This window comes from Scyliorhinus canicula, chromosome 3, assembly GCF_902713615.1.
Source record: "Scyliorhinus canicula chromosome 3, sScyCan1.1, whole genome shotgun sequence".
Classification (NCBI taxonomy): domain Eukaryota; kingdom Metazoa; phylum Chordata; class Chondrichthyes; order Carcharhiniformes; family Scyliorhinidae; genus Scyliorhinus; species Scyliorhinus canicula.
Window position 1 is genome coordinate 268,310,063 of NC_052148.1, and position 27,644 is coordinate 268,337,706.

At 47.4% G+C, this 27,644-nt stretch overlaps 1 protein-coding gene across 3 annotated transcripts in view; it reads right to left on the reverse strand.

Moving 5' to 3' along the window:
• Positions 1-27,644, reverse strand: part of LOC119963518 (netrin receptor UNC5C-like) — a 412,811-nt gene that overhangs the window by 72,014 nt on the left and 313,153 nt on the right. For 2 of the 3 annotated variants that reach the window (XM_038792777.1, XM_038792776.1), the window contains exons 5-7: positions 21,927-22,107; positions 13,456-13,623; positions 6,815-6,979 (exon numbers count right to left, since the gene is read on the reverse strand). In XM_038792777.1, the coding sequence (XP_038648705.1) occupies positions 6,815-6,979; positions 13,456-13,623; positions 21,927-22,107 (514 nt within the window). The remainder of the gene's footprint in view (positions 1-6,814; positions 6,980-13,455; positions 13,624-21,926; positions 22,108-27,644) is intronic. The other variant, XM_038792778.1, reaches the window with a different exon arrangement.

The window sequence follows — 27,644 nt, forward strand, 5'->3', positions numbered from 1 at the left end:
CTGATAGCCCGGAGATGGATTTTGTTGTGCTGCTGGGACTCGGAGCCCTCGAGGGCGGGGGGTTGCAGGTGAGCGATTTGGTGGCGTTCCTACGCTTAGAGGAAAATCAAGTTCACTATCAGTGGAGTGCAAAGGGAGGGGTTCACCTCGAAGTGGAAGCTGTTCATCGACTTCTTTAAGGAGTATTGGGTCATCAGCGGCGGAGGGGGGGGGGGGGGGGGGGTGAAGTGTTGGATAGTGTAGACTTGAGAGATGAACAGATGCTTCTAACACTGATGAAGGTTCAACTCAATTTTATTAACTACTTCTAACTAACCAGCTGTGGGTCTAAATGATGCTAACTTAAACTAGAGACCTAAGCCTTGTCCGAATCAGTTGATTCTCTCAGCACGTCTGTGCTGGGCTGAATAAGTTCCTGTTACACTGAGAGGCAGCACCCAGAATGAGCAGGAACCGTGGTGCCCTCTGCCTTTATAGTGTGTGTATTCTAACTGGTGATTGGCTGCGGTGTTTGTACATGTTGATTGGTCCCTGTGTGTGTCCATCAGTGTGTGTCTGCACCATGATATACTGGTGTATATTATGACAGGGGGTGTCAATTTCTGTCTGGGTTAAGAGTTTAAAAAGGGAGGGGCAGGCACTGGGGTAGAATTAGAATGGGGAGGGAAGAGAGATTTTTTGTGGGTGTCTCAGGAGACTGGCTGTTGGCTATTGCCGCAGTTTGATTTTGTTTTTCCTCTTTGTTATGCATATATTTGAAAATGTCCCCAATAAAACATTTTTCAAAATAAAAATGGAATTCCATTATTACTGGTATTACAGATTTTTACTGGGAATAGAACACTTTGAACTGTTTATTCCTGATGGAATAGTGCCACTCTCCCTTTGCTCTTTCCCCCATATCCCTGTAAACGTCTCCTTTTCAGTTCTCTCATTGATGTGGTTGTTGCTGGTTGGCCTTGGGTTTATAGCCCATCCCTAATTGCCCTTGAACTGAGTGGCTTGTTGGGCCGTTTCAGAGGGCAGTTAAGAATCAGCCACATTGCTGTGGGTCTGGAGTCACATGTGGGCCAGACCAGGTCAGGACGGCAGATTTCCTTCAATCAACGTACATTTTTTTCTATTGAATTCAAATCGCACCATCGGCTGCAGGTGGGATTTGAACCTGGAATCTCTGGAGTACCAGTCCAGTGACAATACCACTACGCCACTGCCTCACTGGCTCTGTGAGGTCTGTAACGAACTTGGGTTTTGTGAGGCAGACTGGGATCTGGAATGCAGTCGTGCCATCGAAGAGAGTGAATATCTGGCTGGCTTTCATTAGTACACACAGTGGTTAGCACAGTTGCTTCACAGCTCCAGGGTGTCAGGTTCTATTCCCGGCTTGGGTCACTGTCTGTGCGGAGTCGGCACGTTCTCCCCGTGTCTGCGTGGGTTTCCTCCGGGTGCTCCGTTTTCCTCCCACAGTCCAAAGATGTGCGGGTTAGATGGATTGGCCGTGATAAATTGCCCCTTCGAGCCCAAAAAGGTTAGGTGGGGTTACTGGGCGGAGGCGTCGGCTTAAATGGGGTGCTCTTTCCAAGGGGCGGTGCAGACTCGATGGGCCGAATGGCCTCCTTCTGCACTGTAAATTCTCTGATCAAAGTAGCAGAGTTTGGTGCCACGCAGGGTGATCACTCTCCTGTGCACTGTGATTTACTGCAAACTCACTTCTACTTCAGTTCTCTGCCCAAAGATAGGTTTGATCCACATCGCCAAAACCTCCCTCAGGGCTAGGGCAAGGAGGGAGGTCGCAAATCCAAGCCAGCTGGAATGTGAGTCAAACCCTTTACGTTGGCACCAATCTGAACCCACCTGCCATCCAGTCAACCTATCCAATCGGCGCGCCGAGAGTCTGAGTTGCAACATACACTTTTACGCGCATGTTGCAGTCTGGAGCTATGGATAGTGAAGGTAGAGGTTCCAGTTGATTTCCATCATGTGGCTGACCTGGATTCTCTCCCACTATTACCACCTGCCATTGGTGTGTGTTGGAAGGATTTCCAAGATGATATTTAACCACTTTGATATATAGGTATTACACACATCTGCTACCGTATTGAGTGGTTGAGGTGAGCAGCCGAGATACTTTCACGGGGAATCTTGCTGGGTAAATGGGGGAGAAAGCAATAGGAGGTATGCTGACGGACTGGGAGAGGTGAAATACGGTTGGGAGGAACTTTGTGTGGAGAATAAACTCCAACATGGACCAACTGGTTTATTTCTGTGCTGCAAATTTTTATCTAACAGATTAAACACACAAAAGAACCGCCTTACATTCATTATTCATGTGAACTTCAAAACTGGCTTTGAACAAAATTTTGTGTTATGAATCGAAAACAATCTTCAATTATATCAGTAAGTTATTCAATTAGCAAATGTAACAAAATGTTTTCGTAGGAAACTGCAGCTCATTAACATTCAAAAGGGTTTTAAGTGGCAAATGGATTTGAGCTCATTGTGATTTAATATTTAACCCTTCACGGCTCATGTTGTGACGGGCAGGTTTGTAAACTGAGCTGTTCTTCATTAATGAAATGAAATGAAAATCGCTTATTGTCACGAGTAGGCTTCAATGAAGTTACTGTGAAAAGCCCCTAGTTGCCACATTCCGGCACCTGTCTGGGGAGCCTGCTACGGGTGCTGCTGGCCTGCTTGGTCTGCTTTAAAAGCCAGCGATTTAGCCCAGTGAGCTAAACCAGCCCCATTAAAGGTGAAAGTGAAGTTCCCAATGACATTGATGTCCTCTAGACCCATCCGTTGTCCCTTTATTTGTCCCATTACCGTTTCCGTTTCACCATCAACTCTTTCGTCCTGTCTTCCACGCTGTCACACTTCCCTTCTGTGCTTGTCTCTCCTTCCCCTGCCTCGGTATTTCCTTCAAGTGATTCTAGTACTGATGAAGAGTTGTCAGTCTGAAATATTGGGCGGGACATTCCTCCCCCTCCATGTGTCCTGCAGGGGAGGAGGGCGGCTCGCCAGTGGCTGACGTACGGCGGGGGTGCGGTGTCGAGCAGGACCACAGGATCCCGCCAGGATGAACGGCCAGAAAATCTCCCCCTTCCCCGTTAACTGTGTTTTGCTCCCGCCGCAGATTTTGCCCGGCCTGCTGAGTATTTGCAGAATGTTCTACGTTTTATTGATTATGACATTTATATTCTCTGTGTTAGGCAGCTGCTCAGTGCATATCACTCTGAAGAGATTTTAATCTCTTGTCTGTGATCTCAGTCGCAGCCTGTTCAGCCAAGATGATCCTAACCTTGCATTGGAAGTTCCTGAGCTTACAGGTCATGAAAAGAAAGAAAAAAACTGCCATTTATACAGCAACTTTCACAGCCTCAAGACTTTGCAATGGGCTGTCCAGTCACTGAGTACTTGTGAAATGGAGTCACTCTTGGTAATGGTGACTTCACGCTACAAAAGACAATGGAAGCCATATTTCAATAAATTGGGTATCAGGGCTTTGATTATAAGAACATAAGACCATAAGAACTAGCAGCAGGAGTAAGCCACCTGGCCCCTCGAGCCTGCTCCGCCATTCATTGAGATCATGGCTGATCTTTTGTGGACTCAGCTCCACTTTCCGGCCCGAACACCATAACCCTTAATCCCTTTATTCTACAAAAAACTGACCATCTTTATCTTTAAAACTTTTAATGAAGGAGCCTCAACTGCTTCACTGGGCAAGGAATTCCATAGGTTCACAACCCTTTGGTTGACGATGTTCCTCCTAAACTCAGTCCTAAGGCAGATTAGGCAGTGTGGGACAGAAGGATGGTCTTGGAATACGGGTGTGGGTAGTTGTGATTCTTAAAGCTCCTGCATTAATGTTCAAAAGATCACGGTGGCGCAGTGGTTAGCACTGCTGCCTCACTGCTCCAGGGACCTGGGTTCAATTCCGGCCTGGGGTGACTGCCTGTGCGGAGTTTGCAAGTTCTCCCCCGTGTCTGCGTGGGTTTCCTCCGGGTGCTCGGGTTTCCCCCCACAGTCCAAAGATGAGCAGCTGAAGTGGACTGGCCGTACTAAATTGCCCCGTGGTGTCCAAAAGATTAGGTGGGGTTACTGGGTTACGGGGATAGGGTGGAGGCGTGGGGTTAAGTAGGGTTCTCTCTCCAAGGTCCAGTGCAGACTTGATGGGTCGAATGGCCTCCTTCTGCACTGTAAATTCTATAATAAGATTCTCCTCTCTATACGAGTACATGTTCCAACAGAATTAGCGTTTTCAGTCCGAATGATTTCTTCAGAACTGAAGTTCAGTCACATGGACTCAAAATGTTAATTCTGTCTCTCTTTCCAGAGATGCTGCCAGATCTGCTGAGCTTAACCAGCGTTTCCTGTTTCTATTTCAGATTTCCAGCGTCTGCAGTATTTTGATTTTATTTTACTGTTGCAAAGTAGGAAACGGGGCAGCCAATTTGCAAGCAGCAAGCTCCCATAAACAGCAATGTGATAACGACCAGAAGGATAAATATTAGCTCCACAACACTAGGGAGAACTCCCTTGCCCTTCTTCGAGATGGTACCTGGGGATCTTTTGTGTCCTGAGCGGAACGACGTGTCATCTCACCCACAAGGCGTCACCTCCGACAGTGCAGCACCCCCTCAGCGCTGCATTGTAACAGCAGCCTGGAGTGTTGTGCACAACACTCAAAGGCAAGAGTGCTACCCACTGAGCTACCGCTGACACTTTTCCCCGGCCCAAATACATTCCGCCACCCCATGACTTTCGCAGTGACTGTGCAAAGTGCTGGGAAGCTGAACAAATGAGAGGGAATTAAATTTTAATTTAAAAAAAATAAAATCGCAGCACTTATCTGAGGTCATCAGTACCACAAAACACCTGAAGGTGGCACTGAAGAAGCCCCGGTCACCTACATGCTCAGCAGTGCCACCCACAGAGACACAAGAGTATTGCGGCTGTTTGCAAATGCACGTTTCCAACCATTAAAAAGTTGTGAGATTTATATCTGCTTGGAAGGAAGGATTTGGCTGAAGCATCACATTCTAACTTGTTTCTTTTTCAAAACCTTGTCACGAATAAGAGAAAGTCTGTGATTCATAACTTTCCAATTTGATGAAACAATATTGTTTCTTTCCTTGAAACATCGATAAATATCCATTGCTGTTTAGCACCAGCCCCCGACACTTCATCAACATTCACAATTGGACAGGCGGGTGAGGGAGAGTGAACAAAGACTTACATTTCTAAAGCGCCTTTCACAACGTCCCAAAGCCTTTCACAGCCAATGAAATGCTCTTGAAGTGCAGTCAACATGGCAGCCCAGCCCAGCCCACAATGAAATAAATGATCAACTAGCAAGGACCTCCCCGATCTTCTCCGAAATAGAGACGGGGAATGGTTTCTGTCCGGCTGCGAGGGAAGTCAGCGCCTGGGTTTAATGTTCCACCCAGCGCGGCACGGGGGGTTTCAGCCAAGTACTGTTTCAGTACTCACGTTGCGGGAGTGGGCCTTGAACCCATGATCTTCTGGGGAAGGCGAACGTCTGTTGTTATCGCTACGGGTAAAAACAATAGTCGCATATCTTGAAAAGGGGGACATTGAACCTCAAATGGGTTTGTACCACAATCAGGCAATATGGAATTAGGTCCATGGGAAATCTTCAGGGGCCACCTTGCTCATGAATCATCCCTTTAAGCCTGGTTCTTCGCCACGGTAAAGCCTTTAGGATGCACAACGGAAAGGGAACGGGTGTTGGAAGCAGTTGGGGCTGGAAACAGCTTCTGATTGTACTCCCATGGACCCCGACTCACACAAGCAAAGCTGTCCCGCTGTGCGCAAATTGGCTGCCACATTTCCCAACTTTATATCAGTGACTAAACTAATTGGTTTGCTGCAAAACAGTTTGAGATGGCTTGAACCATAGGATGGATATGAGGCCATTCGACTTGCTATGTCAATGCCAGCTCTCTGCAAGAGACTCTCACTCCCCTGCGTTTTCCCTGTAGACCTGCAATTTAGCTTCCTTCAGATAATTATCCAATTCTCTTTTGAAGACCTCCATTGTCTCTGCCCCCAACACATTATATTAATAATCTTTATTGACGTAAGTAGGCTTACATTAACACTACAATGATGTTACTCTGAAAAGCCCCTCGTCGCCACACTCCGGCACCTGTTCGGGTACACAGAGGGAGAATTCAGAATGTCCAATTCACCTCACAAGCACGTCTTTCGGGACTTGTGGGAGGGAACCGGAGCACCCGGAGAAACCCACGTAGCACGGAGAGAACGTGCAGACTCCGCACAGACAGTGACCCAAGCCGGGAATCGAACCTGGGACCCTGGCGCTGTGAATGCATAGTGCTAACCACTATGCTACCGTGCTGCCCACAGGCGAATGCATTCCAGATCCCAAACACTCGCTGCGTAAGGCAGGTTTTTCTCATGTTGATGTTGCTTCATTTGTCAATCAACCTAAAATCAATGCTTTCTGCCACAAATGGGAGCATTTTCTGTCTGTCCACTCAGACTAATCCCTCCTGGATTGTGACCAGTCTCCACGTAATCTTTGCAAGCTTCTCCTGATGTTGCAAAAGGCGCTGTATAAATGCTAGTCTTTCTCTTTTTTTAAAAGCGTTGACAGATAGAAAAAGCGCAGAGGAGAGGGTTGGAATGTGCCAAGGGCTAATAGTATTAGAGTAGGGATCAGGGCGAGAGAGAGGCAGGGAAGAAAAGGTTGCCGTGGAAAGGTTTAAACGCATGAGCACTTCGATTGTTGCAACCAAGGTAGGATCTTCCCCAGCTCCTCACTTACTTTGCATGCATAGGCCATCAGTGCAGTTTTTGGAGTCTAACACCGGTCCTTGACAGTCCTTCCCGCCGTTTTTAGGGGCAGGGGCCGTGCACTCCCTCCTCCGCCAGTGCATGCATTCCGTCCCACACGGTGACCATTTGCTCCACTCCGTCCACCCACCATCAACTACAGTTCGACAAGAGAAAAATATCAGTACATAAGTATGATAAGGATTAAAGGTGCTGTGGCTATGGGGGGTGTTAATGACCCGACTCCATGGTACGTTAATTGTATCGTTATAGTTAAGGATAAACAGGTGGAGGACATTGAGTGATTAAGTACGTTGAGCACATATAAAAAGGGATTTTCGCGACCGGTGGGCGCTGTGGGGGCTGGGTACATGATGACCCCGGGACATCAAATGGTCATTGGATAGGCATATGGACGATAAGGGAATAGTGTAGCTGGGACTTTAGAGGGGTTTCACAGGACGGCGCAACATCGAGGGCCGAAGGGCCTGTACTGCGCTGTAATGTTCTATGTTCTATGGGACTAACATTCTAATTTGAATGAGTTTCCTTTTGGAATTTTGTTTTAGTTACAGTGCCCCACTAGGGGGCTCTCACCCCCGTCATGTTTTTGTTTAATGTATTAATTATTGTTTAATCAAAAGGGGATAAAAAGGGAGTGCCGGGATACTGGGCTTGTTAGACAGGAGGCAGAGATGTGTAATGCTGCATTCTGTGAATAAACCTACCATCAAATAAACGATTCACGTCTAGTTTCATCCTTCACTATTTGGCTGGGATTCATTTGTCACGTTGGGGTGGGCTCCTCAGATCTGAAAGAACCTATTGCTCATCAGACGTCTCTCCTGCATTTGCAGACGTGAAAGATCTTTGGAATTAATGGTGCCCAAATTGTACAGATCGATTGGCTAAGCCAATGGACATATTTGGAAACTATTCTGATGTAAGGGCATCAATCTGAAATGTTAACACGACACATATTCTGCATGAGCTGCTGGACATTTCCAGTGTTTGTTGTTCTTGGATTAGACATGTGTGGCATTTCTCTTTGGTAAATATATTTAGAAGTGTTGTGTTGTGTTAGAAGCTGGTGTGATAATGGAGGCTCCTGGCTCGGGCACACTGCGATTATACCAACAGGGTGGCAGAGGAGGGTGGAGTTTAGAACCTTTACCAATGATGCTGAAATGGACCACATCGGATTGACTCCTTATTCTGCGCCTCTTCCAATTCCTCTTTTGAATCAGATCCGATATTGCCTGTTTCGCGCGATCATTGTAAAGCGATGATATTGAACACAAAGGCAAACCGCCAACAATCTTCCCATGTGAACCGTTTGTCACGGAATTATCCCGGGCTGGGGAAGATGAGGTTCCTATTCAAGGGGCCACCAAGGGGGACCCAGCTTAGAGGTTGGGTACTCAGCCGTGCTAGAGGTGGGTGTCGTGTTATTGGCCCCCAACCTGCTCCATAAGGAAAAAGAAGATAATCCCAGAAATCTGTGCCTATGACATTACACCAAGGACATTTGGGATTGGCCTGGAATCACTTCCGTGCACTGATATGCACAAATTCTTGATACAAGTACTAAAACTAGTTGACACAAATAAATGACTCTCCATCCTCCCATCTCCGTCAGGGTTGCCAACTGGGTTTGGGCATATTCCTGGAGGTGTCATCACATGACCTTCTGTCACCATCTGACCCTCCCCCACACTCCCACCATTGGTTTATCCGAGCCATGCCCACCTTCGCACGGCCAATCACAAAGCCAATTTATTACCTGATTGGATGATGCTTGACTGTCAGCGAACCAACCTTATTTCCCCTTTCACTGTTGTTTTTTTTAAACATATATGTAGATATATATATAGCTAGTGAACTGAAGTGATCAGCAAAAATGGATTCTTCGATCGCCGACGCAGAAATCGCATTCGCCAATCGGACAGAGAATGCGTTTTTATGCTGAAATCAGGGGTGCCGCCCCCTCAAAAAGCTATCGGGAAGGCCTCAGGACGTCACCTGAGGCACTCCCCCGATGCTCTGCCCCCCGATGGACTGAGTCCCCGACGGAGTGGGGCACGTGTCCTCACAACTTTCGGGGACCACGCGTGGTGGCTGCGGACTGTATCCAGCACCGCCACAATCGGGGGGGGGGGGAGCCATTCTGCTAGCGGGGGGCTTCAACGGGGGCTGGGAGGACTGGTGGGGGGGTGGTCCGGTGGTGGCGAGGGGGTTACGGGGGGGAGGGGGGGGGCAGTTTTTAACAGGCCAGGTCCGCGCGTGGTTGGCGCCATGTTCTACAGTGCGGCCACCACAGGCCGCCGCGGTGCACATGCGTGGCCACGGAACCAGCCACTCTGCGGCTGTTATCCACAGGTAAAGCCGGGCTTTACAAGGCAAGGCTGCTGGCCCCCCACTGCGGGGCAGCGCCGACGTTTTGGTCGTAAAGCGGACATAGCCGCAGAATCGGAGAATCCAGCCCATAGTCTTATAAAATTATTTTCCTCCTGGAGATTGGTCTTTAATGCCTGCTGGGTCGGGGGGGGGGGGGGGGGGGGGGGGGGGGGGGGGGGGCAACCCTAAATCTTAGCAGATATTTGGAGGCCATCTTGAAAATTCTTTCAGTGGAAACTGGGAGTTTCTGAACGTCGGCCACAGAACTGGGAATGGCGAATCACCATGGGCCAGTTAAGGTCGCATGAAATAGTTTCTTCGACAAACGCAAAGGCTTCTCTAAACAGGGGCCGCTAATTTCTGAAGAGAGACAAAGGGCAGCTCACAAGTGCTGTTTAAACGTCTCTTTCCCTTTGCGGCACCAATCTTAATTTCAAACACTAAACCCTATCCGTGTTTGATCGGCAGAATTCATTCCACATTGCACTGTCCATGCCCTGTCGAATCTTGCAGCATATGGAGAGGCCATTCTGTCCATCGTACCTATTCTGACTCTCGGAAAGGACTTCCCCTGCTCCGTCCCATGGCCCGGCAAGATTATCCCTTTGCTGATTTATCCAATTCCTTTTGGAAAATTCCCATTGAAACTTCTCCTGCCGCCCTTTCAGACAGCTCCTTCCACATCATAACTCACTCCCTGGAAAATTATTCTCCTCAACTATCATCTGACTTTGGAATCATAGAACTCCCTACAGTGCAGAAGGAGGACAGTCGACCAATCGAGTCTGCGCCAACCCTCTGAAAGAGCACTCGGCCTAGACCCAACCAGAGGATTAAGAGAGGCGATTAAAGTGTGTCACACTGTCACCAAGGTGGTATATCGGGATAACGTACAGCCAGGCAGAGAGAATGTGGTAAGGTATGAGGTGTTTGAGATTGCAGTAATCTTTACATTAACAAATAATGTATGGCACATAAGCCTCGGATCTGTAGATATCCCAGTAATATGGCCATGATGAACAAATGTCTCAGGTTATGACGAAAGCTGTTGAACTCTTTCAGATGAGGCACCTATCACCAAAAACTCAAGTTTCATTGGAAACACATTGAATATATAGGAGGCTAGACTCTCAAATCTACCCCATTTGGAGGATCTCAAAATCAACCTGACTAAATCTTGTGTAACCAATTGATGGTTTACTGTAATATGAAAGGTTAATGTAGGATTTTCACCCACTGGGTGATTATCAGATGGAGCAGCTGTGGCAGACTAAGGGGCGGGGGGGGGGGGGGGGGGGGGGTGGAGTTGGATGTGATTGGCCTGACAGGAGTCTCGCCCACCGGCCAGAGAATTGGTGGGAAATTCTTGTCAGTTCCATGGGGAAGGCCCAATGGTATTGTTCATCAGGCACTTAGGTGGGCACTATCAGGCCTTCCCTGGGATTCAGGACCCCGGTGATGGAAGTCCTGCCCGCCAAGAGCTGTTGACTAGTCAGATTCAGCCATTCTCAATTGCTTGACAGCACCACCAAGAGGAGTGGCAGCTGCAGGTATTGCACTCTTCAGAGGCCCAAGATCACTGCAGACTCTAGACCAAAGATGGACGAGTCTAGGGTGGGGGCCAGGTGGGTTGGAGGTAAGGGCAAGTGACACCTTTCGCTCCCGGTGATGGGTCCTTCCATCAGGCACAGAGCAGCTGATAATGAAGGACCCCAACCCTTCACATAGGAAGCTGCTGACAAACCTAACAGGGATTGTATTAAGTGGCACTTACTCAGCAATAACCTGCTCACCGATGCTCAGTTTAGGTTCTACCAGGGCCACTCAGCTCCTGACTTCATTAAAACCTCGGTCCAAACATGGGAAAAAGAGCCAAATTTAAGAGATGAGGTGAGAGTTCTTGCCCTTGATATCAAGGTAAGAGGGGCAGCATGGTAGCATGGTGGTTAGCATAAATGCTTCACAGCTCCAGGGTCCCAGGTTCGATTCCCGGCTGGGTCACTGTCTGTGCGGAGTCTGCACGTCCTCTCCGTGTGTGCGTGGGTTTCCTCCGGGTACTCCGGTTTCCTCCCACAGTCCAAAGATGTGCGGGTTAGGTGGATTGGCCATGCTAAATTGCCCGTAGTGTCCTAAAAAGTAAGGTTAAGGGGGGGGGGGGGTTGTTGGGTTACGGTTATAGGGTGGATACTTGGGTTTGAGTAGGGTGATCATTGCTCGGCACAATATCGAGGGCCGAAGGGTCTGTTCTGTGCTGTACTGTTCTATGTTCTATGTTCTAAGTGTAGCATCAAGGACCACCATTGAAATTGAAGTCAGTGGGAATCAGGGGGAAAATTCTCAACTGGTTGGAGTCATACCAACCACAAGGAAGGTGGTTATGGTGGTTGGAGGTCAGTCATCTCAGCTCCAGGGTATCACTGCAGGAGTTCCTCAGGGTAGTGTCCGAGGATCTTCAGCTGCCTCATTAATGACCTTTACTCCATCATAAGATCGGAAGTGGGGATGTTTCTGGATGACTGCACAATGTTCGGCACCATTCGCGACTCCTCAGATAATGAAGCAGTCCATGTCCAAATGTAGCAAGTCCTGGACCATATTAAAGTTTGGGCTGACAATTGGCAAGTAACTTTTGCACCACACAAGTGCCAGGCACTGACCATCTCCAACAAGGGAGAATCTATGCCTCTCCTCTTGACATTCAATGGCATTACCATCACTGAATCCCCCGACAATTAACATCCAATGGGTTACCAGTGAAGCTCCCACCCCAACAGCACTGTGGGTGTACCTACATCTCAGAGACTGAAGCAGGTTCAAGAAGGCAGCTCACCACCACCTTCTGAAGGACAATTAGGGATGGTCAACAAATGCTGGCCTAGTTGGCGAAGCCCACATCCCACAAAATAATAAAATAAAGCCAGGTGAAAGGTGTGTGGCCTTTAACCCCCCGAGCCACCATTAAATTGCGCTGGCCTCAGGGGTAATGGGTGTCAATTGGCTTATCGATTATCCTAATTAACATCCCACGACCGGGGGCCAGGAAGTCCATGTCAGACCCTTCATCCCTCTGAGTTACTCAAGTGGGGGGTGGGGGAGGGGGGGGGGGGGGGGGGGGGGGGGGGGGTGTTGGGAATGGTGAGGGAGATTTTAGTGCCACTTGGGAGGCTAGGTGGAAGCCACTCCCATGACTAGCCAGGCGCTGTGCCTGGATCCCGCGACAAGGGGCTGGATTGAATTCTGCCCAGGCAGAATTGGTACGAAGAGATATAGAATCAAGACAGGGAAGCTGAGTTAATATCCAGGACAATTAACGTACAGAACAAGAGGATTGTTAAATAATACCAAAAGAAGACAATAGAGTTCTTCAGACATATCTGTGCAGAAGAGTTGGTGTGTCCTATCAATACTGTAAGGGTTATGGAAGGAGAGCAAGCGATGGACAGTGAAGGGAGCAGCTGGACAACATTAAAGGCTCAATCAGAATTCCAACAACCAGGTCATCCATGTTGCTACGATCGCCTACACCACTTGGTACGGCGGTTAGATGGCGATGATACCAATCAGCCAAGGTCTAACTGAATGGAGGAATAGGCTTGAGGGGCTGAATGGCCTCCTCCTTTTCTTATATTCCTAAATTGACAGCCCGCAGTACACAGTTTCTGATCTTCACCCCATTTATTTCAGAGCAATTAAAATTGGGCGGGGTCGAGAAAGGGCAGACAATTGGTCAAATTATTGCCCAGTCAACAATAACAAAATTCTCCCCCAGTGCCTTTTATGGGCCCTGCTAGTCAATTACTTTGTATTAATAGACAATAAGTGCTATAAATCAATAGTCTAGTACAGAATTACAAGTCAATGTCTCATATAAGCACGGCTAGTCAATTGCTTAGTGTAGTATTACAGGACAACAATCTAGCCTGAGCACTAATCAATAGTCCAGTATAGACACTGTGAGAGAAGAACATTTATCAGAAACTGCAAGGCAGATAGAGTACTCTCCCATCTAAATGATAATTGACATGAAATGTGTTCACTGTTTCAATGGAAGAGCTGCCCTGTTTAATTTTAATGGGACAATGTCTGTGTTGGAATAGAAGACAAAGGAATTCTGAATGAATGCATCGCTTCGTTGTGCACGCTAATATTCGAAAAAGGCGTGGGTATGAGGAAACAATACTTCGCCAAACGGTGAGGTGCAGTGGGTGCTCTGAGTCTGTCGAGGTTTACATTTACCAGGGCACATGGTGGTGCAGGCAATTTTCTGGACGCTCTGTCCCTCGCAGAAGGCCCCTCCGTTGAGCGGTGCGGGATTGGTGCAGGTGCGTGTGCGCTTCTGGTAGCCCCGTCCACATCGGCTGTTACAGGTAGACCACTCTGTCCATGTCGACCAGCCGCCGTTAACTAGGGAAGAGGAGAAGGGAAGCGTGGGGTGAGATGTCATTACGACAGCGTCTGCAAGGACTGTGAACCAAAACGCAAAATAAAATCTAACTCGGCAAACGTTGATCCAGTTTGGTCCAAACCACATTTTATGCTTGATATGGTGTATGGTGAGACGTTTTAATCAGCAAACATTGAGAGGCTTTAATCATTTGAAGGACGTTTTTTTGAGGGATCAAATACTAAAAATATATGAAATGGAAAGAAAGATCGTGGTCCCTTTTGTGCTCCGAGATGTCGCAAAGCACTACACAGAAGTTATTTGGAGTGTTGTAATTCCCAAAATGTGGTGGCAATTCTACACACAAGCAATGAGATACCTGGCCAGATTATTTGTTTTTTGTTGTAGACAATAGAATAATATCGGACGGACACCAGGGAGAATCCCCCGCCCACCCTTCTCTCCTCTAAACCAGCACCATTGCATATTTTAGAATCACTAATCTTGTTATCTGCAGCAGTAAAACCCTCTATCTGTTGTTATCCTCCAATGATATTACCCTGGAAAATGCTGTCAGTGTAGGGGTTGTGAGGACTGGGCAATACTGAGCAGCAACCTTACTGGTTTTGTGGTCGCTATTGTGGTCACGTTGACTCCCAGTTAAGCAATATCTCGATTTTAATTACTTATCCCTGTTTACAAATCCTTCCATGGTCTCTCCTCCCCCTATCTCCCTCAGCCCGGCTAAATTCTCTAAGTTAGACAATAGGACATAGGAGCAGACGTAACCCGTCGAGTCTGCTCCGCCATTCACACTGATCTGATACGATTGTCAACTCCATTTTCCCACCTTATCTCCATAACTCTTGATTCACTACTTCATTAAAAATCTTTCTCTCTCAGCCTTCGACATACTTCATGACTCAGCCTCTACAGCTCTCTGCAGTGAAGAATTCCACAGATTCTCTACCCTCTTATGGAAGAAGTTCCTCCTCATCCCTGTCTTAAACGGACGAACCCTTACTCTGAGATGATGCCCTCTGGTCCTAGACTCTCCCACAAGGGGAAACGTCCCCTCAGCATCTACCCTGTCAAGCCCCCTGATAATCCTATATGTCTCAATCAGGCCGCCTCTCATTCTTCTAAATTCCAATGAGTACAGGAATTCCACCAAAATTTTGATTGTTAACACGTGAAGAGCCTTGGGGTGCTAGACAAATACAACTCATTGAGTAGGATTTCCTGAGCTTCTCAGCCGGCAAGATCTTCCATTCCCTCCGAAGTAACCCCCCCCCCCCCCCTTTCCTGGTCCATCAACGGATTACACAATGGTTGTGGGGGGTGGATGAGCCACGTATAGGCCCGTAGACTTTGGCAGGTCTGAAAGATCCCGCCAGTGGACAATGGCTTGGCGAATCCGGTGTGGAAGAACCCCCCCCATGGGGGAGCGCCGGGAAATCCCAGCCATTGTTGTTGTTGTTGGGTTTGAGACTCAGGACCGTTTCTTCCCCTTGACTGGTATCATTAAATCACCGGGTGGCTCTGAAACAGGAGCTGTGCTAATCTCAGCCCTGTGACGTTGGCCCATGCTCCTTCCTCCATCTGCAGCGTGAAGGCAATGGGGGTGGCTGGCATCTCTTTTTGTGGTCGGCAGTTAACCATAACAGGCACAACCTTCAGTGCTCCCCTGTCACATGATCTGGTGAAGGAATATAAGAAGGATCAAGGACATTGGTGTCAGAATCAGGAAAACGGCATTCTGTCCCTTAAGTCCTTCATAAGAACTAAGAGCAGGAGGTTGGGGCAACACGGTAGCATTGTGGGGCAGCACGGTAACATTGTGGATAGCACAATTGCTTCACAGCTCCAGGGTCCCAGGTTCGATTCCGGCTTGGGTCACTGTCTGTGTGGAGTCTGCACATCCTCCCCGTGTGTGCGTGGGTTTCCTCCGGGTGCTCCGGTTTCCTCCCACGGTCCAAAGATGTGTAGGTTAGGTGGATTGGCCATGATAAATTGCCCTTAGTGTCCAAAATTGCCCTTAGTGTTGGGTGGGGTTACTGGGTTATGGGGATAGGGTGGCGGTGTTGATCTTGGGTAGGGTTCTCTTTCCAAGAGCCGGTGCAGACTCGATGGGCCGAATGGCCTCCTTCTGCACTGTAAAAAATTCTATGAGTCAGCAATTCAGCCCCTCGAGCCCCCTCTGCTATTCAATACGATCATGGCTGATCCCCTCTTGACCTCAGCTCCACTTTCCTGCCCGTTCCCCATAACCTTTCAACCCATTACTCATTTCAAATCTGCCATCACTTCCTTAAATTTACTCAGTGTCCCAGCACCCACTGCACTCTGGGATAGTGAATTCCACAGATTCACCGCCCATTGAGGGAAGTAATTTTTCCTCATCTCTGTTTTAAATCTGCTCCCTCTTATCCTACAGTTGCGACCTCTAGTTCCAGATTGCCCCACAAGAGGAAACATCTGCTCTACATCGACTTTGTCAACACCTTTTATCATCTTATATACCTTAATGAGATCACGGTTGATCTCTCCACGTACCCACATTTGCTACACTTACCCAACAAACACTTGTCATTCCTGTGGTGGTATAACTAGGAGGTTTACGGTACCTATCTGCCATTGGTGCAGAGCACTCGCTGCCCATTGGCTCAGGTTGGTCATGTGCCTCTCTGCTGATTGGTTGAGGCTAGTCATGTGACTGCTCACCCATTGGCCGAGAGGCAAGTAGTTCCGCCTACGAGGCGGGGTATAAGAACCCGTAGGACCTGGCAGTCGGCCTTTCTCTGTAAGTCGACTGCCGGGGACACAACTAGTTGATTAAAGCCTGATATGTGGAACTTCTTCACGACTCGAGTCCAATTGATGGTCCATCAATTTAATCAACTAGTTGTGTCAAAGGTCTAATTAACCCATATGGTACTTTAAAACACCTTGACCAGATCACCCCTCAATCTTATATACTAAAGGGAATGTAAGACACAATTTATGGAAGCTGCCTCCACAATTTAACACTTTAAACACTTGGTCTCGTTTTGGTGAATCTGCACTGCACCTTTCCCAAGGCTAATGTACCCCTCCTGAGTCGGGAGCTGAACTTCTTGGGTTCTGAACAACTTTACATCCCCGGTCTCCCGAGATAAGGGCCAATATTCGATTTGCTTTTTGAAAAATTGCTCTGTATCTGTCGACTTGCTTTTAGTGATTTCTGTGTTCGGAATCCCGAAGCCCTGCAATTTTAGTTTCTCGTCACTTAGGAAGTGGAGGTCCTGCCGGAGATCTTGGATTGCTTTCAAAGTGTTTTCTCCCCTGCCTCCTGTCCTGTTTTTGTGTGATCAACAGATTACACACAAATATTTGGCAATGGATAAATACAGAATCTTACAGCACAGAAGGAGGCCACTCATTCCATTTCACTCATGCTGTTCCTCAAGCTCACCTACTCTCTCCCCATATCTCTGCCGATCCCCTTTGGAAAGTTCCAATTGAATCTGCTTCCACCGTTCTGAAGGGCAGCGCCTTCCAGATTATAATGACTCTGTTTTCCCTCTGCTTCTTTTGCCATTTATCTTAAATTTGTCTCCTCTTTTTACCAGCCCTCCTGTCAGTCAAAACCGTTCCTCCTCCCTGTCATATTTATCAAAACCTTCCATAATTTTGAAGGCTTTTTTACATCTCCCCTGAGTGGCCAGCTGAGCAGGATTCTCCGGCGTGCGATTAGGGAAGTGAAAGCAATTGTGTTGGCCTCCTTCCCCATGTGTAGCTCTAGCTGCTCCGATACCCAGAGGATTGCCACTCTCGGGCATGTCTTCACCCTCACCCCCACAACCTTGGACATTGCCTCGGAGAAGGCTGTCCAGAACCCAATAAGTTTGGGACAAGCCCAAAACATGTGGTTGTGGTTGGCCGGGCCCCTCTGGCACCGCTCACATTTGCCCTCCACCTCCGGGAAGAAGCTGCTCATTCGGGTTCTGGTCAGGTGCGCTCTGTGCCCCACTTTCAGCTGCATTAGGCTGAGCCTTGCGCAGGAGGCGGTGGAGTTCACCCTGCTCATTGCTTCGCTCCAGAGTCCCCATCCTACCTCTGTCCCCAGCTCGTGCTCCCATTTCCATCTGGTCTCGTCCAGTGGTGTTCGAGCTCTGCCCAGTAACTGTCCGTACATTTACCCACATAGTCCTCCTTCTTTGCTGCTTGTGCCTATCAGGTCCTCTAGCTCCACCCACGGCTGCAGACTGGCTCGCTGACCTTTCGGAATTTCTCCACCTGGAGAAGATTAAGTATGCCATTCTAGGGTCGGAGGAAGGCTTCCTAGATGCACGGGAGCAGCTCGCGGCCTGTTCTAAAACCTGTTTCAGGCCAGCAACGAAGAGTATGATAGGAAAACGGGAGAGATAGGAAGGAAAAGAGGAAGGACAAGGGGAAACAAAGAGAGAGGGGGAACCATAGGAAAGCGCAACCCGGTGGGGGGGAGGAGGAAAAAGGGAAAAGGCTGGAAAGTCACAAAAAGGGGATGACGGCCCCCTCCCCACCCCGATCACAAGGCAAACACAGCCAACGCCGATGGGGGTGGTGACGAAAAGGGAGAGGGGGAGGGAAAGGGAGAGGGCACAAGGTGGGGAGGGGGTGGCAGTGAGGGTGGGAGGGGGGTGGGTGGAAGGGACCACAGGCCGAGCCAGAGGGCGGCAAAATGTACATAAAGTGAATTAAGGGATGGAAAGGATAAACGTTGCCGTATAATACAATAAATTAACGCACTTTGCCATTTTCTTCCACCCGTGGAGATTGTAAATTCAAAATGAAATGAAAATCGCTTATTGTCACGAGTAGGCTTCAATGAAGTTACTGTGAAAAGCCCCTAGTCGCCACATTCCGGCGCCTGTCCGGGGAGGCTGGTACGGGAATCGAACCGTGCTGCTGGCCTGCTTGGTCTGCTTTAAAAGCCAGCGATTTAGCTCAGTGAGCTAAACCAGCCCCTAAATCTCTGAAGAAAGAGTTGGAGGGGAATTGAGGAGAAACATTCACTCAAAGAGTTGCCAGGATCTGCTTCACTCTACATGTGGTGGTCGTTGATGTCATAAATAATTTGATTAGAGAGTTAGACTGGTACCCCAGGGTGAGACTCTCACAGGGCGGTGGACATAGATCAGTGGTGTGGGGACCACGGTCGCACCATTAAAGAGCTGGCTTGGGCATGAGGGGATGAATGGTCTGCTGTGCTGGACCTTTCTACGATTCTTCAACACTGCCCATGGCTATAGAAGTGACGGACATTTTCAGTTTTTCCACCTCTACTTCTTACTAGGTTATACACTGTATGGACACTGTATCGAATGTAAAAACAGGCAAGTCATGCTACAGTTGTATAGACTCTTGGTAAGGCCCCACTTGGAATATTGCGCACAATTCTGGTCGCCACACTGCCAGAGGGATGTGGAGGCTTTAGAGAGGGTGCAGAGGAGGTTTACCAGGGTGTTGCCTGGTCTGGAGAGTGTTAGCTATGTGGAGAGTCTGAATAGATTCGGACTGTTTTCATTAGAAGGACGGAGGTTGAGGGGTGACCTGATAGAGGTCTACTAGATTATAAGGGGCATGGAGAGAGTTGATGGGCAGGCACTCTTTCCCAGGGTGGAGGGGTCAGTCACCAGGGGGCATAGGTTTAATATCCTTGGGCCAAAGGTTAGAGCAGATGTGCGAGACGGGGTTTTTTTTTTACACAGAGGGTGGTGAGTGTCTGGAAACTGTATTGTCAGGGGAGGTTGCGGAAGTAAATACATTAACAGCGTTCAAAAGGTATCTTGACAAATACATGGATAGGATGGATATAGAGTGATATAGTACAAGGAAGTGCTGAGGGGTTTGACCAAGATTGGTATCATGACCGGTACAGGCTTGGAGGGCCGAAGGGCCTGTTCCTGTGCTGTATTGTTCTTTGTTCTTTGGACAGCTAGTTTGCTGCCTTTCGACATAGCAGGGGCAGGCAAGGGTTAATTATTACGGCAGAGTCATTTTCCCCATTGGAGAGCTTTCATAGACATACGTGGGGGTGTTCACACACTGCGAAAAGCCAGGCGGAATTCTCCCCCCCCCCCCCGCGTTGGGTTTCCCCGCAGCGGAAGTGGCTCGCTGCCAGGTTCTTCCAGACCGCTGAAGTCGACGGAGATTTGCACCCCCCCCCCCCCCCCCACCCCACCCCCCCGGTGCTGCCGTCAGGAAACCCACGGCGGGGGTCGGCTGCGGCGGGTCCAGATGATTCCACTGGAGGGAAGGACTGGAGAATTCCGCCCGGGGTTACGGGAATGATCACACACCGTAAATAAGGCACAGGAATGATTATGTGCAGAATAACAAAGGCATGGGATATGTGTCAGCACAGCCAATTGTCGCTGGCATTTACAGGGTGCTTTCCATTTCTCAGCTAAGGATGTCATAATGCAGAAACTGTTGTTGGAGCAGCTATTGCATGAGAGATTAAATCTGGATTAAATGCTGCCAGTAACTGGATTATTTTAATCAGACAACATTTAACGTTTTACTACAGGGTGTCTCTCCAAAAGTGAGGTGACTCCTGAAATCAGCAAAAACAGCTCTGCTGACACAGGGGCAATGTAATAGAGAACAAGTTAAGCAAAGTCTTTAATCCATTTCCTAAATAACTCCAGTTTGAGGCAATCAGTTGTCACTAATAATACATCCAGTTTGTGGACCAAGACACAAAATTATCCCCAGGCAAAACTGTCAGTCAGTGATATTACGGATGTGAAAACGCAGGGAACTTTCAATTTATCGTCATTGAAGGGTTAGATTTGTGATAGGACATGACAGGATTACCACAATTTAATTTGCAGCTGATTACCTGGAAATAACACTCCAATAAAACTCAGACAATCATTTAATTGAGGGATTCAAGATAGCATAATTAACTGAAATTTAATCACATAGGTTCCAAAGCATATATATCTTCCCATATAATGTGGTAAAGGTCTTTTGTATAGTGCACACTTCCTGTAATATCCCCTGTAATCCATTTCGCCTTTAAAAGTCTTCTGACATGAGAGATAATTCTGCACGTTTTAATTACACTGCGCCTCACTCTCTTGCTTTCATTCCCCTTCAGTGTTATCTCTCCCGTGTTTTCTTTGTGCTGTGCTTTTTCATTACTCTTGTGTGATCACTTCCACACTGTCGGACCAATGCTTCAGAGGAACTGGGAGGAGGGTATAGCCCTCTGACAGCATCGGCATGCAGACACGCCCTGGCACACATGAACCAAACCCCCAGCTCAGGGTGTGGCTCCGCTGTCCTGTGGACACCTCGAGTAAGTCTGAAGGAGTAAACCCTGATCGGAAGATCCAAGTGTGGAGCTCAAAGGTGGGCCAATGTCTTATCTTTCCGGCAACCCCTGCAATCAGGCCAGTACCAAAGACAGTGCTTTGTATTAGGGGAGATCAGGAGAGCGATCCTGATGTTTGGGCGGTCCAGGGTCTCCATGAACTTTGCCCAGGCTTGCACATTGGAAAGAACACTCCAGTTTTGCTGCAGAATATTAACAGAAAACAGGCTTAACACAGTGTTGAGTACCAGAGTGGAAAGTGCCATCTTACAAGATGGAAGACTAAGAAGTCTTACAACACCAGGTGAAGGAGCTCTGCTCCGAAAGCTAGTGTTTGAAACAAACCTGTTGGACTATAACCTGGTGTTGTAAGACTTCTTACTGTGCCCACCCCAATCCAACGCCAACATTTCCACATCCTGGCTACACGATGGAAGACAGCCACAGTTTTCATCATTCTGTGTCGTCATTCTGTCCTGTCGTTGTGATGTTCTTTGATTTCTTCATGAGGATGGCTTCGAAGTGTCTCGTAAAGAACCTCAAGCTATGATTTGAACAAAGCTAATTTATTTACACTGCAAAATAACTGGATTTGGCTTCTTTGCTGAGATATACAAGATTACAGATTGGCTAAAACTATGATACTAACTACAGAGCCCCTGATAACACGATCATTCACTATCTCGCCTAACAACCTACTCCCCCAATCAAGAGTATCACGTGATCCACGTGTGTGCGCTTGATCAACATCTAATGATTGGATGTAGTTACAGTAAATTGTTAACCCTTCATTATTCTTCCAATACACATATTAACACATTATTCTTCCAATATACATATTAACATTAATAATGTTACTCTGCATTATTAATCCATGTGCTGCAGCATTGTGTGATGAAATGTTCTGTCCAGCCTATGCAGATCATGTAACTCTCAATGGTTATGGTAGCCTCTGCATCGGTGTAGTTGTTAACTTACCATAGACAACGACGGTAGCTGTGGTGCTTCTTCTTCTGGTCACTATATTTTTGGCGACACATGTGTAGTTTGCCGTGTCAGACAGCCGGGCCTGTTTGATGATCAGATTATGGTCAATGGTCAGGTAAAAGTTTCGATCCTGGACTGGGTCAATAACCTCATCGTTCTTCAGCCATTCCACCTTGAATTTAAGAGATCATACTGCATTGTGACTATTTGTAAACCTATGAATCTCTTATATCTTCAAGAGTAAATATTACCAGGCACAACACGACTGCATTAATTCAAACATATTTACAGTCTCATCAACAAATGGTGTCTTTATTCAAAGTCCTGTAGCTCCCAACGGTGATTAGGTGCAGAACAGAGCCATTCATAGGAAGAGCTGCCCAAGATTGAATCCAAACTCATCTTGACTTCTAGAATCATGGAATTTACAGCGATAATCAGGTTTAGATAAAGGATCTGGATCGGCACAGACTGGGACGGCCGAAGGGCCTGTTCCTGTGCTGTAATTTTCTTTGTTGTTCTTTAGAAGGAGGCCATTCGGCCCATCGAGCCTGCACCGGCCCTTGGAAAGAGCACCAAGCCCACACCTGCACACTATCCCCGTAACCCAGGATTCTCACCTCACCTTTTTGGACACTGAGGGCAATTTAGCATGGCCAATCCACCTAACCTGCACATCTCTTGGACTTGTGAGAGGGAACCGGAGCACCTGGAGGAAACCACACAGACACTGGGAGAACGTGCAGACTCTGCACAGACAGTGACCCAAGCCAGGAATCAGACCTGGGACTCAGGAGCTGTGAAGCGACAATGCTAACCACTGTGCTACCGTGACTTAGTCATTGTCAGTTTGATTAGCAGTGTGGGGAGATGTAATTAACCTCAGGGTTTCCAGACTAAACTCAGGGTTTCCAGACTAAGGAGGGGGGGGGGAACAAATGATTCCTAATCCTGACTGAGATGCGTTGGGAAGTCAGGTGTGCTGAACACTTAGGAAGAACTAGATTTGGACACCAGGATTGCCACAGTCAAAGTGCTTGCAGAAAGCTCACTTCTTGTTTATACGTAAGATCTAACCACTTGAATGGTGCACTGGAGCGTTGCCTGTATCCCTGGGACCAACACCTGCGGTAAGAGAGGTGACAGTTGCAGTAAAAAGTAAAGGCACCTGCGCCCAAATGAACCAATCATTTTATGAAGAAACTATTATTTTCACAGGGTTAAGAGGGGTGAGGAACATTCTCAATATTCCCTCAGACTAAAAGGTTACCCATGACCAGAGATGCATGAGGCAGATAAAGCTCTGTTTTCTGCAACATGTTTTTCCCTGGAACAGATCACCAACCTTGTCATGATATGTATATTGACTGGGATGTAAAGAGTTAACAAATTAATGATAATGCTTCTTACCATGAGAGGGAACCACAAAACAGTCATATATATATATATATATCATGTGACTTCTGGGATTCTGGACAGAAGATGGTTAGGCATGAGGGAGATCAGTTGTGTATTTGAGAGTTTTGTAGTTAGAGATAGCACAGTTTAATTCAGTAACTTTATACTTTAGGAATATGAGCAAAACTAATTTATTAACATTACTAAATAAGATTTGTATGTATTCCTAAAGTATGACGTTACTTAATTAAACTATGCTATCTCTAACTACAGAACTCTCAAATAAACAACTGATTTCCCACATGCCTAACCATCTTTTACGCAGAATCCCAGGTCACATTATATATATATGACTGTTCTGTGGTTCCCCCTAGTGGTAATAAGTATGATCATTAACTTGTTAACTCTTGACATCCCAGTCAATACACATATTATGACAAGGCTAGAGCCAGCCAGCTAGCTGCATTAAGCATGGCTGACCAGCAATCTCTCCCATTCTTACAACCTGCACTGGATCAGTAGCTATGATCCCTGACACCAAAACAAGATCACATGTAAACTTTGGAAACCATCTTAACAAAAGGCAGGTAGCTGCTCCAAAGTGAAGGGATACCAGTGAGCATCAACATGGCAGACCCATTGTACCATCTGCAAGATGCACTGCAGCAACTCCGTCAAGGTTCATTCAACAGCACCTTCCAAACCTGCGACCTCTAACACCCAGAAGAACAAGGTCAGCAGATGCAAAACCTTCAAGATCCCCTTTATGTCACTCACCATCCTGACCTGGATATGTATCTCCTTCCCTTCACTGTACACTGCGTCAAAATGCTGGAACTCCTTCACTGTAGGTGTACCTACATCCGCATGGACAACTGCGATTCAAAAAGGGGTTCAGCACCACCTTCTCAAGGGGGTGGGGGCCACTTTGGGTCTGTGAAATCTTTACGTCTGATTTATTTCATATTAAACACCCCATAACAGGAGAAATCACAGCTGCGGCCTGTCTGTCCCCTCTCACTGCTCAGAGACATTCTGTGTTTCTTGAAGAAGCATATTTTTTTATTCGTTCATGGGATGTGGGTGTTGCAGGCTGTGCCAGCATTTATTGCCCATCCCTAATCACCCTTGAGGGGCAGCGTCAATGGCATCACTGTAAGGACGGCAGATTTCCTCTCCTAAACGACATTAGTGAACCAGGTGGGTTTTTACCACAATCAACAATGGTCATCATTAGACTTTTAATTCCAGATTTTTATTGAACTCACATGTCACCATCTGCAGTGGCGGGATTAGAATCTGGGTCCCCAGAGCATTGCCCTGGTCTCTGGTTTACTAGTCCAGCGACAATACATCTACGCCACCATCTCCCCTTGAAGTTTCAAGAGGCTCTGTGGTTTCAATGTTACAGTAGGCCTGCTTTTATCCCTTTGTACTTGATGATGTGGAGATGCCGGCGTCGGACTGGGGTGAGCACAGTAAGAAGTCTTACAACACCAGGTTAAAGTCCAACAGGTTTGTTTCAAACACTAGCTTTCGGAGCACTGGCATTCACCTGACGAAGGAGCAGTGCTCCGAAAGCTAGTGTTTGAAACAAACCTGTTGGACTTTAACCTGGTGTTGTAAGACTTCTTACTTTGTACTTGATAGTTTACAATGAATTTCACACCCCTCTAACTGTTACAAGCCTCCTGATTGACAGCTGAAGGCTATCTCAAAGGAGGGTTAGCTTTGTCTGCTTGTGAAGCACTTTACGGCCCATTAGCTCTTAAGTGCTTCCTCTTTTGAACAGGTGTCCTGTCTGACCACATTTTTGCAGTGCTTCCTAGAAAGAGCAGGTGCACTGTCTGACAAGTTTTCTTAGACTTGTTCTTTTTCAACCTCTGATGTCTGAACAGCAGGCCTGCACCGGAGGTACTTTTCCATCATAGAAGCAGCTGGCAGCTTCTCACAGCCACAGTTCATTCCTCTGGATGAACATGATGACCATGCCATCAGGGCCTTCCTGGGTGGTCAGGGACGTGGTTGGACAGTGCCCAGGAACTTCACCCAAGCACCCTGGAAGTTCCAACCTGCCACAGCCAATTTTCTTGCCTTGAAATGACACTAAGTCATTTTTTGGGAGAATCCAACCCAAAACTAACATTGCAACTCGATGACCTTTCATCAGAGGTGGAAAAATCTGAAGATGTAACCGGTTTAAAGCAAGTTCATAGGTGGGGAAAGTGGACGGAGGGGAAATAACAGAAGGGAATAGGTGCATAGCAGGAGAGATTAAATGGCAAAAAAGGATGATGGTGCAATGCAAAAGGCAGTGGGATAGGTGAAGAAACAAACGCTGAACCTAGAGGAGGTGTGAATGGCAGAACCAATCACCACCAACAGCTGTCTGATCAAATGGGAGAGGTGATTATGATGAGGGACCACTGATTTTGTTACTGCTTACTGTGCACTTCCTCACAGTGTAAAGAATGTACTTCATTGACTGTCAGTGTGCTTTAGATCTCAAGTCATAGGAGAGAAGTAGGCCACTTGGCCCATTGAGTCTGCCCCGCCATTCAACAAGATCATGGACTGACCTGCTGTGAAAATGCTCAGCTCCACTTTCCCACCTTTTCCCCGTAACCCTTGATTCCTAATTAAAAATCTGTCTCTCTCTCTCTCAGCCTTGAGCATACTTAACGACCCAGCCTCCACAGCTCTCTGCGGCAAACAATCCCACAGATTCTCTACCCTCTGAGAAAACACCTTGCATTTGAGAACGGCTGCCCTCATACTAAAAGCAGCCTGCTAAAAGCCGACCCCATGCCTCACTGACCATCAGTGCTTCCTCACACTATCTTCTCTCATTAACATCTGCATGCACAGGCTGAGGGGCGGTGCTGATGTTCGCTCTGTCCAGTGTTACTGGCTGGCGTGAGGCTGGTTGAGTGCTTGTCCATTGGGTTACTTCTGGCATTGTGGACGCACCGACGTCACACTGTTTAAAGTGGGCTTGCCCATTTGCATTTCTGTTGTATGCAACTATTAGAATCTTAAAGGAAAGAAAGTGACTTATTCAACAAATTGTGCCAGTGTTGACTCTTTGAAAGCAGTCCAATTTAATCTCCCAACCCCTTCAAGCACATGCCAATTTCTTTCTGAATGTTCCTATAGAATCTGCTTCCGTCGGTGCATTCTCGATCTTAACAATATGCTGCATCTCCACATTTCTGCGGTAGACCTTTTGACAATTATTTTAAACTTGTGACATCTGGTTAATGACCCACTTGCAGGAGGAAATAGTTTCCCCTCTACTTGTTCTATCAAAGCCCCGCAATATTTTCAACACTTCTTTTTGGTCTCTGCTTAATCTTGCCTGCTGTAAGGAGAGTGACCCCTAGCTTCCCCAGACGGCTCATCATATGTTTTTGGACAAATCTGGATGAGGCAGCACGGCAGCACAGTGGTTAGCACTGTTGCTTCACAGCTCCAGGGTCCCGGGTTCGATTCCCGGCTTGGGTCACTGTCTGTGCGGAGTCTGCACGTTCTCCCCGTGTTTGCGTGGGGTTTCCTCCGGGTGCTCCGGTCCCCTACGATGCAGATGGTGCCCAGCCGACACCCACCATGACACCCTTCCTGATTTCCTGGCTCAGGATGATTGTGAACCATTCGCGACAGACTCCTGCCTGACCCACGCCAAATTCAGGAGGTTGACTTGCAAGACCATCGCTGCAGAGTCAAGAGGTCGGGGTCACCGAAGGCTGTGGCTTTCCGCACAGTTGGCACAATATTAGAAACAGCCACCATTCCCTGAACAAAAGGAGTTTGCCTTGTTATTTTCCGGGATGGACTTTGAAGTTATTAAACGAGGGTCTCGATGCAATTTTATGTCATGTGACGCTGACACTTTATTGTCCTTTTTTTTGCTATTTTAAAATCCCTGATGCAATTCCTTTCCTTTTTGTCTTCCTAAAAAAGCATCTGCTCATGTTCTGCCAGGTTTGAAAGCTCTCAAAAATTAGCCTGCAATAACTTTGCTTATTTAAATGATTATCAGATTGATCAAACGCTTAACAAATGCCATTACTTTCCTTATTTCCCGGCTTTTTAACAAGGGGCCTCTTCCGAGTCATGGATGTGCGAGGCCTGTTCATTTTTAATATACACATATTTTTATTGTTCATTAGTCGATTCTCTCTCCGATTTCTCCCCTCTTGCTGACGGTTACACTTTCACCCTCTAGCTTGGGAAGGCGTGCAGCAATTTCACCCAGCTAATTAGAACAAACGCACCAATTATGTTAATACATCTCATGGTGCCGATCAGCGG